The sequence below is a fragment of the Aplysia californica genome, unplaced genomic scaffold, assembly GCF_000002075.1.
Source record: "Aplysia californica isolate F4 #8 unplaced genomic scaffold, AplCal3.0 scaffold00213, whole genome shotgun sequence".
Lineage (NCBI taxonomy): Eukaryota > Metazoa > Mollusca > Gastropoda > Aplysiida > Aplysiidae > Aplysia > Aplysia californica.
In genome coordinates this window covers 88813-104559 of record NW_004797483.1, presented here as the reverse complement: position 1 = coordinate 104559, position 15747 = coordinate 88813, and the positions used below count along the sequence as shown (strand labels likewise).

The 15747-nt window shown below is 38.9% G+C and overlaps 1 protein-coding gene across 2 annotated transcripts in view; it reads left to right on the top strand.

Moving 5' to 3' along the window:
- LOC101853321 (fatty acyl-CoA reductase 1) overlaps window positions 1-6050 on the top strand; it is a gene marked incomplete in the record, with an annotated part of 59706 nt that extends 53656 nt beyond the window's left edge. For both annotated transcript variants that reach the window (XM_035970038.1, XM_005099443.3), the window contains 4 exon segments: window positions 764-853; window positions 1850-1979; window positions 2607-2734; window positions 3774-6050. In XM_035970038.1, the coding sequence (XP_035825931.1) occupies window positions 764-853; window positions 1850-1979; window positions 2607-2734; window positions 3774-3936 (511 nt within the window).
- Window positions 6051-15747: the final 9697 nt, after the last annotated feature.

Here is a 15747-nt window from a genome sequence, read left to right as displayed (position 1 = left end):
CGGGCAAAATTCAAAATTTCCTACCAACTAAAAGTATTAGGTGTGTCCCGCGCGCTCATTTGACCTATGCAGTTGCGAGCGCCGTAAAAACACTTACCAAAACATTACTTTTCCCCAGCATTAAATGACCGTCATTGTGTCGATGTGCCTCTCTTTACTCAAACAAACAAACAAACATATGTTCGGTATTGACATTAAGAATGAGGACATTTGGATGCCAATGATTGCAGAGAATTGAAAAAAAATGTTTTAAATTAAGAGCTATGATGACTTTACTTACATTTACTTTTACTCTTTTATCCTCTGTTGCCGTTGAGCATCGAGGGGAGATGCAGTTTTCTATGGTAGGCCAACTCCACAGCTCTTTCAGTTGTGATATTATGTTTTCTCAGGGTTTCCATGACACCCTCAATCCACCTTTTGCGTGGCCTTGCTCTTCCTTTATAGCCTGAGTGCCTGGTGTTGTAGGCTCTCGTGGCTGGCTTGCTGTCAATAATGACATTGTTTTAATGTTTTAAAAATATCATAAATTAGCCTGAAAGAATCAGGGTTTTCTTGTTCTTTTTATTTATACGAAAATTTTCACTCATTGGCGCCTGTGTGAATGATTGATGGGGCACCACGGGTAAGTCCTACTTCTTTATTTTCCCTCTTTGTTTCTTCCTGTCTTTTCAGGGTTTTTTTCCCAAACGCTAAATGACTGTTACTGCATGATACGCTTCTCTTTACTCAAACTCACAATACCTGTCGTGTTTCCCCCCAGTTTCCTGCACGAGTACTGGACGTGCGTGAGTCACCTGATCCCGGCTTACATGATCGACCTGGCCTACAGGATGATGGGCAAGAAGCCACGGTGAGTGGACGTTATGACACGCAAAAATTCTCGCTCATTTTGAGGAATTTGAGTTTGTTGTGATAATGTGTTGGGTTTTTGGGTTGTTGGTTTTTTTTAAAGCACAGAATTGATGCTGTATAATTCCATTTACTCAACCCCGCGTGCAATTATAAGAATTTCTTTTTATACCTTTCCCTTTGACTTTCTCTCTCTCTCTCTCACCCATTCATTCCACCCTTTCTCCCTCCCTGTTCCCTATTGTGCGTGTCCACACTCAAATTAATGAACTGAAGTGCAGGCGCCTAGATCCTCACAACAATGTAACCATCAAACAATGAACCTAATTCTGCAAGACTTCTGTTCAAGCTAAGATAAATGTGAGGTGTGCTGACAAAATGAGTTACTTCTGGCGATCCAAGAATGGAGATATCGGCCTAAGATTCCACACTGGGGTCGGATTTATAGATTTTCAAGTGATGCCGTTTTGTTCAAGTCTACCGTATCTTTTATCTATACATATTATATTTGTGAAAGGTCGTCTCTTTGGCTGCCTAAAACTTCGAAACCACTTAACTTTCTAATTTGAAAAAAAAAATGATGGTTCAGAATCGTTTAAAGGGTGCACAGTTTTACTGAGGAGTCTGAAGTCATGGTAGTTTAATTTTCAATTTTTCTTTAGTTTCGTTTAGATCTATTCTTGGGAAAGTCCTTTTTCTAAGACGCCATTGTAAACAAATGAGGCTTCTGTTCACAAAGAGTGCCTGCGCTGATCCAACTATGACTTGACGATCGATTCTTTTTGAGTCCGTTCATCGAACGGGGAACCCAGCTAGTTATTCCATACATACAAATTGTACAAATGCCACCTATAAAGTTGATGTATCAATTTCTATAAGGCTAAAATCTGAGAAGTAACTCATTTTTTCAGCACACCTTCCTAATGATTAAGCTAAGAAAAAAAATGATTTTGTCTTCTAATCTTCTAACCCATCTTTCTCCCCCCTCTCTCAACAGCATGGTGAGGCTGTACAACAAGCTGCACCGCTCGATCGATGTTCTCAAGTTCTTCACCTGCAACGAGTGGCAGTGGTCCAGCACCAACCACGACATGCTCAAACACCAGCTCACACCCTTGGACCAAAAGGTTCGATATCTCTTTTTTTCTCTACTTTTTCTTTCTTTTTCTTTTCTTTTTGAAAATCTTTTTTCTTTCCTTTTTTTGGGGTTTTTTTTGTTTGTCATTTCACCCCCAATATCGCGAGAAAAATGAGTAACTCCCTCATGTATGAAGGAAGAGTGTGTTTGTATATGGGTGTGCACATGTGCATGCATATGCCTGTGTGTGCGTGTGTGTGTGTGTGTACGTGGTAAAACACCGGACTAGTGTGCCAGGATCAGGACAAGAAAGGTGTATCTTATCTTATATTATCTTATGTTTTTTCTCGCAATGTTTAGCAAGATCAAACAAAGTTACTTATCTTTCATATGATCGTGACCATTTATGCTGCTTTTATTATTATTATTATTGTTTTTTATGTTTCTTTTGTTTGTTTTTGTTGTTTTCTTGTTGGTGTCTTTTTGTGTGGTGTTTTTAGGGGTTTTTGTCTTTTGTTGTTTTTTTGTTTTTGTTTGAGGGTTGTTGTTTTTTTCACTTTTCCTTCAGTACAGGCATGTCTCCATCATTTTGTTGACGTTCTTGTCTTTATCTCAGAAGACAAAGTAGCAAATAGTCATGCGTGGTTGTGAATAAATATTTGTCTTTACTCGTCAGATGTTCTACTTTGACCCGAAGCCCCTCCACTGGCCGACGTACATCGAGAACTACTGTATGGGGGCCAAGAAGTACGTGCTGAACGAGGATCTGTCTGGATTGCCTGCGGCCCGAGCACACGTGCGCAAGTAAGATTTTTATTTGTTTGTGAATAGTTTTGCTACCATCCTCACACACACACTACGCACGTGCACACACCACACACACATACACACCACGCGTGCACACACACCATGCGGGGGTACATGTGTGTGCGCACGCACACACATACACACGCTCACACACACTTTTTTTTCTGTTTATATTGTCTCTGTGTACGTAAGGGGAACTCCACGAGAAAAGCTAAAAGCACCGTTCTATAGGCCTGTACCTTTGCTGACAGGGCTAACACAACCCAAAGAGGTTATATTTAGTACTAGAGTTCGTGGCAGTGATGTCCCCCCGCGTAAATGAATGGGGACTGCGTGTGCCCACTCTGGGACGCTGAACCTCAAGGGTAAGACATATGCAGTTCAACAGACGAGTGAGTACTTTTCGAGACTCAAGTGGAGACGTCTCGGCAGTCTTAGGAGGAAATCTACAAGCTTGCACTGGAATATGGAGGCAGGGTGGTGTTTAATATACTAGAACTCGTGGGGAGCTGGGTGAGGGCTCAGATTGTTCACGTAAATGGGGGCACGCCAACAATACCAATGAGGGTAAGAAGGCCCCGCCCCCTCCATGTCTGACACATGTGACATCACTACTGTGAGCTCTAGTATTATTTTATATAACCTCTTTGACACAACCTTATCACAGTGGTCATGCCTTTGTGCTGTATCCAGTTGAACTCTTGCCGGTCCTTACTCCATTAATTTCAACCCCCCCCCCCCCCCCCCAAAGTAAACCCCTTCTGATTGAAATGATGAGAGTGAGAGGCGACGTCAAGGTTCACCTACATCACATAGATACTATTTACTGTGCATGCTGACTACAAACCTGCAGATGGACCACCGCAACGGTTTTTTAGCTTTTAGAAAAAAACAAACCAAAAAACTATTTCTTCCACAGTTAGAGCATAACACACCACCGATTTGTCATGGTTTTTTCTATACCGTTAGAACATAAAACCATACCGATTTGCTTTTAAAAAAAAAAAATTAACCAGCTGTAATTGTCTTCCCTCAGGCTGCGGATCATCCGGTACCTGTTCAACATGTCCGTGGCCGTCGTACTGTGGCGTGTGCTCATCGCCAAGTCGCAGTTTGCCCGAAACCTGTGGTTCTTCATCGTGGGTCTCGTCTCCAAGTTTGTCCAGTACTTCAGGATCACCAGCACTATGCACAAATGATTGAGGGAGGGAGGGCCGCGGTTCGTCGCTCACTCTTTCCCTGAAGGACACCAGTTCTCTCTCCTGTTTTGTTAATTTAATGAATTTGTACCCATTTCAGGCGCTAATTTGAATGGCTGTGGCTGAAAAAGGCCTTGTGACTTGTGACATGGAGCCAAAAAAGTCGTCTTCTTCCCCTATGTTGTTATAGGGTGCAGTAAAACCTTTTCTCATGTGTCTGATTGATTTTTGTGTGTGTGTGTGTGTCAGTGTATGTGCACATGAACGGATGGGTGTGTGTGTTTGTGTATGCATGTGTATGTATGTGTGTGAGACTGTTTGTGCATGTGTGTGTGAGAAAAGTGACGGAGGCATTGATTAAGAACCCCACAAGAGTTCTCACAATTTCAAGCGAAGGACATTACTTACGGCCTTCTGCAAGGTTCGTCCAGTATATTACCTCAAAGCCGTGTTCCCCAAGAGCCTGGAGTATCCTGCGACCTGCTAAAGTCAAAGGTCGTGCCATGGAGTCATTTGGCTTTGAAAAAATCAGTTTTCGAAAGCTACTAATTTTTAGTAGCATATCAGTGTGGAGTGGCTGCAAGACAAGCGGGTAGAACCTTTTTTTTCGTGAAGGAAATGTCACTGTGAGCTCATCCTGTAAGCTGTTAATTTAATGGCCCAGCTGGTTACAGAGTGAGAATTGTGGGATAAATGTGATGAGACTTGAACCCTTGCTAGCGTATGTTGCCAGAATATTGCTGGTTTTGACACCACCTTGGTTTGTTTGGTCGGTTGTGTCTTTTCCCAGTCCATCGTCAGATTGTCACATGATGTTATGGTTAAGAGATTTGTTATGGAGATTTGTCGTAAATGTTGAATCTAAAACCCCGCACGCGTCTTGAGAGTGCGGTGACTTCAGAAGTTGTTTGCTCGTTTGTTTTTTTTGTTTACAAACTGGAAGAAGGACATGCTTGAGTGCAGCTTTGTAAGTCGATGACTCTCAATTGTTTTTTTGTTACGAGTTGTATTCCTGATGAATGTTTGTGAGAAACAGAAATCTCATTTTTAAACCATATATTTAGCGAACCTGTTATTATTAGCATTGTTCCGTCAAGGTTGTTACTGATGTCATGATGTGTAAAGTAACACAGCTTTGTAACTGCCACTCCTGGTGCTCTTGTAAGCTGTTGCTTTTGCATAGCTCATTTCAAAATTTCAGGTACTGTTTTGCAGGCTGCAATATGCTTGCTTCAAAATAAAAGATAGACCTAACAAATATTTTAAATCTGAATTTTTTCCACTTTTAAGGTGCTATAGATTTAGAGGAATATATAATACATAAAACAATATTTTCCCCTACCTGTTAAGCGGAGCACTTAGAAACACTCTTCTGTATTTTAGCTATAAAGATGTTACCACACCACCCCCCACACTGTACCCAATTTGCTCAAGTTGTGAGTGATTGTGGTCTGCCATGGTGGGTTGATTGTGAGCTTTTTTTTTTTAAGTTTCAAGAATGATGCTTTTTTATGGACCGAGCTGTAATGTTCCTACAAGAAAGCATTATTTTATTATTAGATATACGTTTATGCTTTGCAAAATTATAAGCTTCATGGCTATATATTTTATGAAAAAAAGTAGTACCTTGTTGTCATCAAAATATGGTAGTTTATTATGCCAGACTGTGGTACCATCGATGTTTCAGTGTTTAAAGATCAAATTTAGCCCCTCTTCTACCCTACCCTCGGTACCTGACGTTGACCCGAAAATGATAGTTTAGCAGGATTCTGCTGTTGACTAGACAAGGGTGTTGGAAGGACTGGTTTGACAGTTACCTTGGAGGCGGCTGTGTCAGGCATAAGTCTTGCTTGGGTTGTTTTTTTCAAATATCTCAGCTCATTAGTCATGACCAGTATCTTACCTCATTAGTTTGTTGTTGCCCAGAGGTTACACTCCGAGTTACAAACAAACAATAAAAAAAATAAAATTAAAAAAAGCATTTTAAGCCACCTACCACAATGACCCTATCCCCATGCTCCCGGCTCTGCGTGGTTTTCTTTTCCCCATTCTCTGTACTGCAACTTGGTCAAGGTTGTATGTCTGCTGTATTCACTTGCTCAAATAAAAAAGAATGAATTTTAAAAAAGAAACAACATCCATCCTCAAGTCATGGTCCAGTACTATCATTTGCGCACAGTCGCAGTGCTTTGTTCTGCTGTTATTATTCATTTTGGTTCGCCTGTTTTAGATTTGTGTTTTGTATTGATCCGTGGTCTTGCATGGTGAAAGTGGCCAGAGATAAGGCCGTTTAAGTTAAACATTCCTCAAGGAGATGGAATAAAGAACTGCCGAGTCGGGGAAGCATCTGCCAGGCAATGTGTCACAGTTCTGTTTTATTGCCTCTTTGCATTGCTTCTTACCTCAGTCTTGCCTTTGCTTCAGTAGTTACTCCCCCCCCCCTCCCCAATTTTTTAAAACGCTCCCACACTTTTTTTACCATTTCTGTGTAGTCCCCTGTGCCGAATATTTGATGTCTTGGCCTTGTGCTTCTCTTTATCTGAGACTGAAACTCTGTTTGTTTGTTTTGTTGGGAACATCTCTAGTCGTTTTTTCTCTAAGCATAGAAAAATTGTTTCCTCTACGCAATTCCTACAAGCTAAGCAGAATGTCTAGTCCTAAGGTTACTCCCACTTTGTGGAAGAACTTTGTGTGTGATTCGGTCAGTTGTTTTTTTTTGGGTTTTTTTTTTTTTACCTCAGGCTACAGAGAGCAGACACTCAGCCCTAGGAGAACAGAACATACCTCCTTAGTTATAGAATGTTTCTTGTACATCTTTCTGGTACGTTAAATTTTATTTTGTACCTTAAAGTATCGCTCTTGGGATTGGTCAGCAAGTTCTCTTAGCACACAAATGCCATAGAATGAACAGAGGATTTGGAAGTATCGTTTTTATGTGAGTAAGATTCAGTCACTAAACTTACTTGTTGAGAAGTTATTTTTACCTCAAAAGGGCCAGCATTGTATTACAACCAGGTGCTCTTGAATTGACATTAACAAACTTTTGCAAAAATGAGACTTTATGTTGAGGTGTTTTTTAATTATTTTTAGCCTGTTTAAGACCCTCGTGGTTCAGAGATTGATTTCCTCTCCTCATGTTATTCTCTGTCCCCCACCCCCTGAAATGTGTGACTTTTCACAATTGTTTACTCTTTTGTTGTTGACAGTTTGCTTTTTTTTTTCTTTCGCTTGATGTTTATATTTGTTCATTGAGAAAAACACCAAAAGAAAGTGAAGAGAGAAATAAATGGTATCAAGTGTTGTCTCTGTCGTACACAGTTCTCTCACATTTTGGTACCCAATTTTGTTGTATTTTAAGAAGTGCGCTGTTAATTTGTTACTCATTATTTATCACTGCTTCTGTGTTGTAAAGCTGCTCAATATGAAGTGAAATTTTCTTTTCTTTTTAAAAATTTGTGTCTTTTTTATTTTCAAACTTTTTTCACTTGTTTAACAGTAAGTAATGCTTATTCCGGTCTATTTCTGATGCAATTTATGATGCTTGCCAGTTCACAAGTTCCTGTTGCTTCGATTGTGTGATTGCCACTGACGTCTCATGTTTATATCTTCTTCCACTTTGATGTTAATTTGTTTGCTTGTATTTTGCCCGTTACTTTCTTCTGCATGTGTTAATGTGTTAATTTGTTTTTCTCTGAAAACTGTTCTCTGCTCAACAATAACCTGTATGTCATGGTTATCATGGCTCTTTGCATTAATGATGCACCCAATAGTCCACACGCAAAAATTCTCGCTCATAATGTTTCTATTTGTACATGAAGTTAAACCTGATTTGTGAGTTCTGGATCAGTTGCTACAGTACAAAGGTTTAAATATTTGAAGTGACAATGACACTGGTGCGTAAATACCGACAGGATAAAGAGAAGAGTTTGGAATGGAATCTGTGCCAGACAGATAGTCTATCTCTTTGATAGTTTATACATATCGGTATCTCTATTTTTTTGTGCGTGTATTGAGAGAGTGGTATAAATATAAATGTGCTAGTTGTGATTTCCAAAGTGGATGTCTTGGGTCCATTTCTTTCTGCATCAGAATATGGGGACTGGATCAGGCTCCAAGTGATTTTATTTAAAGACACAATAACAGTTAGAACAAGTATCTACAGTTATCGACAGTCTTGTCTTGATCGTCAGTGACCAACAGTTCTGTCTTTCCCAAAGGGGAGCTGAATAATTAATCAACAAGTACTAATGAGCTGCTTTCATCCGACCTACATTTTCCTCACTCAAAGAGTTGGGGTTTCTTTTTCTGCAGCAAATGTCTCTGTGGTAAGAAGAAGAGAATGCACTGGAATACAGTTGGTCCTATCTAAGGTGACCACCCATTGTCGATGAGAAAAGCTGTCTTAAATAGAGGGTGTTTTTGGGCAGTCTCATTATGATAGAGAAAAAATACAAGGGTGATGTGGTTGTTTGGACAGGTGGTCGTTAGAGCAGATTCAGTGGTATTTCTTTGTGTGATTTGTGGTTGGTAAGGAAGATATCTATAGCTACAAGTTTTCTGAGACATGCTCTCATGAATATGAGAGAAAGAGAAGTCTTGGTAATCACAGCTGAGACATACAACACTGTTGGAGATGGTATTAAAGATGGTCTTGTTCCCTCGATTTCTCTTTCTCCCTTTTCTTTTGCTCTCTCTTTCTCTCTGCCTCCTATCTCTCTCTCTCCTCTCTCTTTCTCTCTCTCTTTCTCTCTCTCTCTCTCTCTCTATGTCTCCCTGTGCCCCCTCTCCCTCCAAACATATGTGAAATCTAGTCAACTCAAACAAGCAAGTTGAGCACAGTATTTTAACTTTGCACCTTTTTCAAAACAAAAACAAATAAAGAGATCAGCTTTACTTCCGACAACGAAATACAGCTCTTGTTAGCATACATCACTATCAAAGGGAAATGTCTCCATTGTAAGCATATGTCACTAGAGTGAAGGAATATACCACCATCATTAGCACAAGGCTCTATATAGGTGAGTTTGAATACACATCACTCGCCATATGTCCTTGTTTAAAAAAATGTGTTTGCTCTATAAATTTGTAGAGCTTTTTTTTCTGAGTTTATGCATTTGTATTTGTATATCTGATATATATGTTGATATACATTATTGATTGATGTATATTTATATATATATAAATTAAATATATATATATATATGTGAATACATAAATTGTTTTGGTCCGCACTTGTGGTTGGCTGTTCTCCGTTGAAGCACAGCTCTGTGTATAGCTTGTGACTGGTGTTGCAAACATTCCTTTCTTCGAGTTCTGAGACTCATGGGTTACCTGGTAACTTCTTGTACAAAAGTTGGGCTTTCTTGTGATGATTCTGTTTGTTTCTGGTTGTTTCAGGCTCTACAACACCGATTTTGGTGATGAGCTGTGTGTTTCGTGTACATAAATATGCTCTTGCACATGTGGAAATGACATTTGAGAGAATGTGGTTGTGTGGAGATATGTTAAGTGTAATTTCTGGTGCAGGTGAATGTAGTCAGTAGGTTACTTTAAATGCCTGTCAAGTTTAACTCTTTGTTGCCAAAAGTTTCTGTACTTGCAAGAGTTGTTAGTTCTATAGTTCTATATATTACAGTTTGTTTTTCGTAGGTATGTCAGAGATCGTTAGCGCCAACTTTTTTTGGCAGAGTGTTTTTTCGCTAAAGGATGGAATCATCAACAGCCTAGTTGAAAGTCATTGACTTCTGTCATGAAATGTCTGTTTCAAGTGACAGATATAAATGAGAGAGGAAAATTATGTGTTCAGTTTTTAGTCAACTATAACAATGCATCATAATATTTCACCACCTCTTGAATAACCTAACAGTGTTGATAAAATGTTTAACCTATACCATTTCACATTGTCAGTCGTATGGCCCCCATCCTTTCTGTGGTGCAGTCGCATGAAGCTCTATTAATAGAGTGGATGACTGTCTCATCATACTTCTGTGAATGTGTTGTGTGCGTAGGTTTAGTTTTAGATTTACTGAATGAACAATTGTGGGAAGCAAACATTTATATATTTGGTATAGTTGAACCTGTCCAAGAGACCACCCATTGTTGAGGAGAAAAGTTGTCTTCTTAGACAGATGATCGCCTTGGACAGTATTGTTGTAATACAGTCGAACCTGCCCTGACAGCCACCTCTATAAGACGGCTACCTGTACAAACGGCCACTTTCCATTTCCCCCCTTGCGTTTTTTCTATATAATTTAACTGTGTAAAACGGGCACCTGTCCAACGCGGCCGTGGCCACCATATTTTAACACACAACCCCTATCACTCTAAGCAATAACACCTGTCTTAGACGGTCACCTTAGTGACTCCATTACGTTTTGTCATTAATTGTGCATTGACCCCTGGCATTGTGGGCGAGCCGTCATAATCTAATCACCTGTCATTGTTGTTAGGTAGTCCCTGCAACCGATCATGTTGTGTAGGCCCCTCCCACTGTTGACCAATAGGTACCAATTTCCAGCTGCTGGTGGGGGGAGCGTGTGATCCCTCATAACCCATAAGCCCCGCCCAGAACTCATACACAAATCGTTAGTGAGATGAGTGGTCACTGTTTATCCAGTCTGTAACAAAGTAACAATGGACGTCAACATGGACTTGTGACAGAAGCGTCGCTCGTTCTTCGAGTGGTGGCGACCCATATGTTTGTTTTACCATAGCACTCGGTCCTCCTTGTCTGACACATTTCGTTTTATTGTCACCCGTGCACAAAATCAATAACAAAATTTAATAGCAAACAAAATGCAAACCACCACCAACAAAAACAATAATGCGGCTACTTTCGGTTGAGAATGGGGTTTGTTTTTTTCATCTTGATCAGTCCTGCCTAAGACGACCACTTGTCTTATACGGCCACTTTTCTCCTTAAAAACACAAAGTAGGGAAGTGGGTTTGGTTTGGGTTTTTTTTTTGTTTTTTTTGTCCAGGTGGTTGTCTTGTACAGCTAGAATCTAGAACAGGTTTGACTACTTGTTTAGGGCTCTTTTTGTCTTGATTAGCAATGAGAGGAGATAGTCTATACAGTTATCAAAGATCCTATAATAGTTTGTTTTTTCTTTGTAAGAGGAGAGCTGGAAAATAGAACACCAATATAGCACAGCAGGATTTCTAAGTCGACCATCCACTTATTAGAATTATTACATAGTCATGTCCCATCAGCCCTCCTCATGATGCTATGGTTTATATAATTGTTGCTTGTTTATTAATTTATTGGTTTATTCCCATATTACTCTTACATGTATGTGCTTCAGGTGTGGGTTTGTGATCTCCAAATTTTCATATCCAAATTCTATGATGATCACAATGAGGAATTTGATATTCGAGTGCACGTGTATGAGTACAATGTATTGTTTTATTTATTTCAAGAGGAATTCTCTCTCTGTTATGCAGTCTTTATCATCTGACATACTTAGGTCTTCGTTTATTTATTTCTTCAGTCGTAGAAAGTTTCTCCGTAATGTTCTGTCATTGTCTGGCTAATCCACCTCACCTCTCAGTCGTGTGTCCCTATGTGAGTGCGTGCCATTAGTTTGGGCTATTTTCTGTCCTTCCCAGACTGGGTGCAACATTTCTCAGTTACGACCTGCTTTAACTCTCTCATCTCTTTGTTCTGTCATCTGCTTTAACTCTCTCAGCTCTTTACGTTGTTCTGCTTTAACTCTCTCGGTTCTGTGTTCTGTCACCTGCTTTGACTCTGTCAGTGTCAGCTCTTTATGCTATTGTAAAGTAGCTTTAGCTTTATTTATTTCTTTTTATTCAATCTTTTTCCACTGCAGGTTATACATAATGAGTTCAAACGTCTTTGCTCTGCTACCAGTTCATTTTTACTCTTTAGGAAGCACCAAAGAAGTTCTAAGTCTGACTATCACTAAGAAAATAGTGATAATGCAGTCTATCACTAGCACGCACAGAGCAAACACGGACATAAAGAAACACACACATAGCGAACAGATTTTCAGTTCCTGCATTTTTTTTCTCAAACATTTATATTCTTTGTAATTAAAACACATACATTCATAGTGTAATTCGTTCATAACGAAAAGATTTGCGCATCGATTTCAATATGTGTATCCTAGACTGTAATAATGATAATGCAGATCATTTTAACAGCGCCCACTCTCATACTATACAACTCCTTCATCTTAACACAAAATACATGGTGGGTGGTTGGAGGGCGCCTCTTGTAGGTCCTACTTCTTTACTTTCCCCTCTGTTGTTTCCGCCTGTTTGTCTTACTTTTTCCCAGCACTAATTACCTTTTGCTTCTCTTTACTCATACAAACAAACAAACAAAGTACATACACTCTTTAGAATAATGATAACACATAAGCAGTCATTCATATGATCACAACACAGTCTCGTTTGATGACAATATGCACATCACATGAACGTAAGAATATCATAAATAAGAAGGACTAACTATCAAGATGGTGTTTCGTATAGTATGTTTTCAAATGAATTTTAAATTGTGCCTCCGACTTTGTATCCCTCAAATGTTGTTGGAGAGAGTTCCAGATAGATGAATCTAGATGAGATAAAAAACCTCCAAGCGAGTGGTTGTCTTGAAAGATTGATATTGGAAAGAGAAAGGTTCCTCGCTGAGAAGACTAGACTTAGTTGCAGTCTTTGCTTTTTAGGTTCTCTTCAAATATGCCTTTTAAAACATTAAAACAATCTTTATTTTACACACAGCTGACTAGTTTTGGTCTAGGTTTCCTTTCAACACTTTGTCCTGTAGCAACCCTGTAACTTCCCGAGAGCAAACCAACTGTGTGATGCGTGAAGGGAATGTTATTTGCCCACTGAAGACATTTTTCTCATAGTGTAATGACAGCTTTTGGTTGTCTGGGCACCTGGAAAGAGTTAAGGGGCTTTAGTTATCCCCAAATGGTAGACCAGAATGCTCAAAAGCATCTGACTTGAGCCTTGTCAATTCCCACCACATCAAGCAATCTACACATATGCACAGGCCATAAATAAATGTCTACACCTAAAGCAATCATACTGGTAAGCTTATTTTTCTGTGGCCTGAAGTTCAATTTTGATGCTTCAAAACTTGTACATGTACAAATTGCATGAATTTGGCAGTGATTTTTTAAAAAATATATTTTTTTAAAATTTGCGTATTCTTCTCACCGAGTTTTGTGACCAGCGTCGATGGAGTAATGGTTAGGCTCTTTGCTGTTGCTTGCTAAAGGTGCGAGTTCAATTCCTTCTTGGGGGGGAATCTATTTTATCAAATGTCTACGTGTTTCTGCTGGGATGTTGTATTCCTCTCAACCGAGGTTAGTTCTGACAGAGGCAGCCTGCCTCCTAAATTATATAAATTGTATCGGTACCAGTGAGAGTGGGAAACGCATTAAATTACCTGTTTTTATCACTTTTTATTCTTCCCCTCCACCATTTTGAAGGAAATCCATTCTTGTAGTAAGTCGTAGAAATTGTGAATTCACTTGTTTTGATAAATGCCATAACTTATAACACTCTTCAGTCGATACAATACACTTAATATACAGTATAAATCTTATCAAATATATCTTATTTTTGTGTTAAACAAACACTGCTCCAAATATTCTTTGTCACCAAATTCAAATATTAGGTTTTTGGAGTAAATGAAAGAATGAGAATAGAGTCTGATGTCAATGTTCAAATAAATTTCTGGCTTTAATCCTGTTACTTTTCCTTCTTACAATTCTAAAGTTTGCTCTGTTGTTTTTTTTTCTTTTTCTCCAAGTGGCATCAGAGTGCCATTATCTATGCTTCTTGTTAACGATATCTCAAATATCGTCTTTATGCATCTGTAAGCTGCTACAACTACGACGAGACGTTCGTTACATTCTTGTTGTCACAAAACCACATACATGTACTGTCAGGCGATGATTTGTCTTTTTATCGTCGTCCGTTGTCACTCTTGCACTTGTTGATGAAGACTTTACACATTGACAACTTCTGTCAGTGGTACATTGTAGTCATCAGGTCACCGATTTTAACTTTATTTCATTTACTTTTCTTGTGGTAAGCTTCAAAAGTGTTGCAGGTGTGTAAATGATTCACTTGTCCCCTCAGTCATTGCTTTACTGCATGTTAGTTGATGTATGATGAGAACATATTGTGAGAAAAAGCCATGGCTTATGGGTTTTTTTCCCTCTCTGTAAGAAATGCTTTTGGTCATATTCATGTACAATTAACAAAACTTTATATTGATATGACACATACAGGAGAGGGTCAAGAGTTCTAAGGTTGCAAGTGACAGTGACAGATTGAGAAAATGTGCAGATTTATAAGTATCTTTTTACCATTAAAGGTATAAAGTCCATGAGTCTTGTCTAATTATGTGTGGCCAAAACCAAATCCAGTTCTCAGATCCAGGATATATAAACCACGGATGACTTTGCGTGCCTGTTTACTCTGATGTCTGTCAGTTTTTATTCTTCTCCTAGTTCCCACTGACTGTTCTATTTTCATGCTTTTTCCATATATACAGTCAACTCCACTTGTGTTGAACTTGCTTGATTTGATCTTCGGTCAATTAAGTTGATCTTTTTCTCGGGTCCCAGCACCTTTTCTTCTTTAAAGATCCCAACGGTTAAGTTGAACTTCGGATGAGTTGATCTTTTTTTCACTCCCCCCGACAGCATCAACTCATCCGTAGACGACTGTAGTGTATGTTAGACTTGTTGTTTTACTTTGAGCCAACTCTGAAGTGAGAAAGACATTCCTAGGGACATTCGGTGTCTCCCAGAAGGTCACTAAGTACTAAGTGTTGATATATGTGGCTTTGTCTGGTAGTTCTTGCTATGATCTACATGCATGATTTCCAGAATTATGCCTTTTGTTCAGTCTCCGTTTGATTGTTGTGGCACTGACTCAGAGTGGCTATCACGCAGATAACAGTTGTTACCTTATGAGTTGGGATGATGGAGGAAAAAGAAGTCGGGGTTTTTTTTAAGGCATGTCCTTTCACCTGGGGTGTGCATGTGTGTGTGTTTGTGTGTGTGTGTGTTTGTGTGCATGTGTGTTTGTATTTTGGGAATGGGGTCCTCATTGGACTTTCCTCATTGTACTTTTGAGAAACAGCAAATGATTCAGTAGTTTTGCTGTCATACAAGCCATGAAACACTTTTTATCAAATGAACACGTAGTCATACAATTAATGTAATAATTTTTTTTAAAAATGAATTTCAGCTCTAAACGTTTCTGTTCAGCTTTTTTTGGAGTTAAAAGCTCACCTAGATTCTCTGACCTGGATTTGAAGTGCAGGTATTTAAGTTAAAGAGCCTTCTTTCTGGTATTACTTTTTCTTTAACCAGCATGCCCCTCTAGTGACTCACACTCTAAAAGTCACCAGAATATTGAATAGTTAGATTATATCTCAAATATTTATATCATGTTGTAACAAGAAATGACGAAGGAAAATGTTAAAGGGTGCTATTTATTTTTCTGGGAATTTGTCAACATAAATTTTTTTTATCGTTTCTTTTATACAGTGAGATGGTCAAGATTTTTTTTCTTTTCCTGCGATTTTTGTGGTCTTTGGAAGTATTGTTGGAAAATGTATGTGGCACCCTGAATTCTTCATGCTTTTTCTTTTTACTTTGGAAATGAAAAATAATGAAGTGATTTTCTGATTTTGCTCCTTGCAACCGACAAAAATGTAGGTCTGTATGTTCATTACTGGTTTATTTGTGACCTTATTTTGACTGGATTGTTTCTTCCTTGTTCAAGTTCAAGGACGGGGGTCAACATAATTTTGTTTTT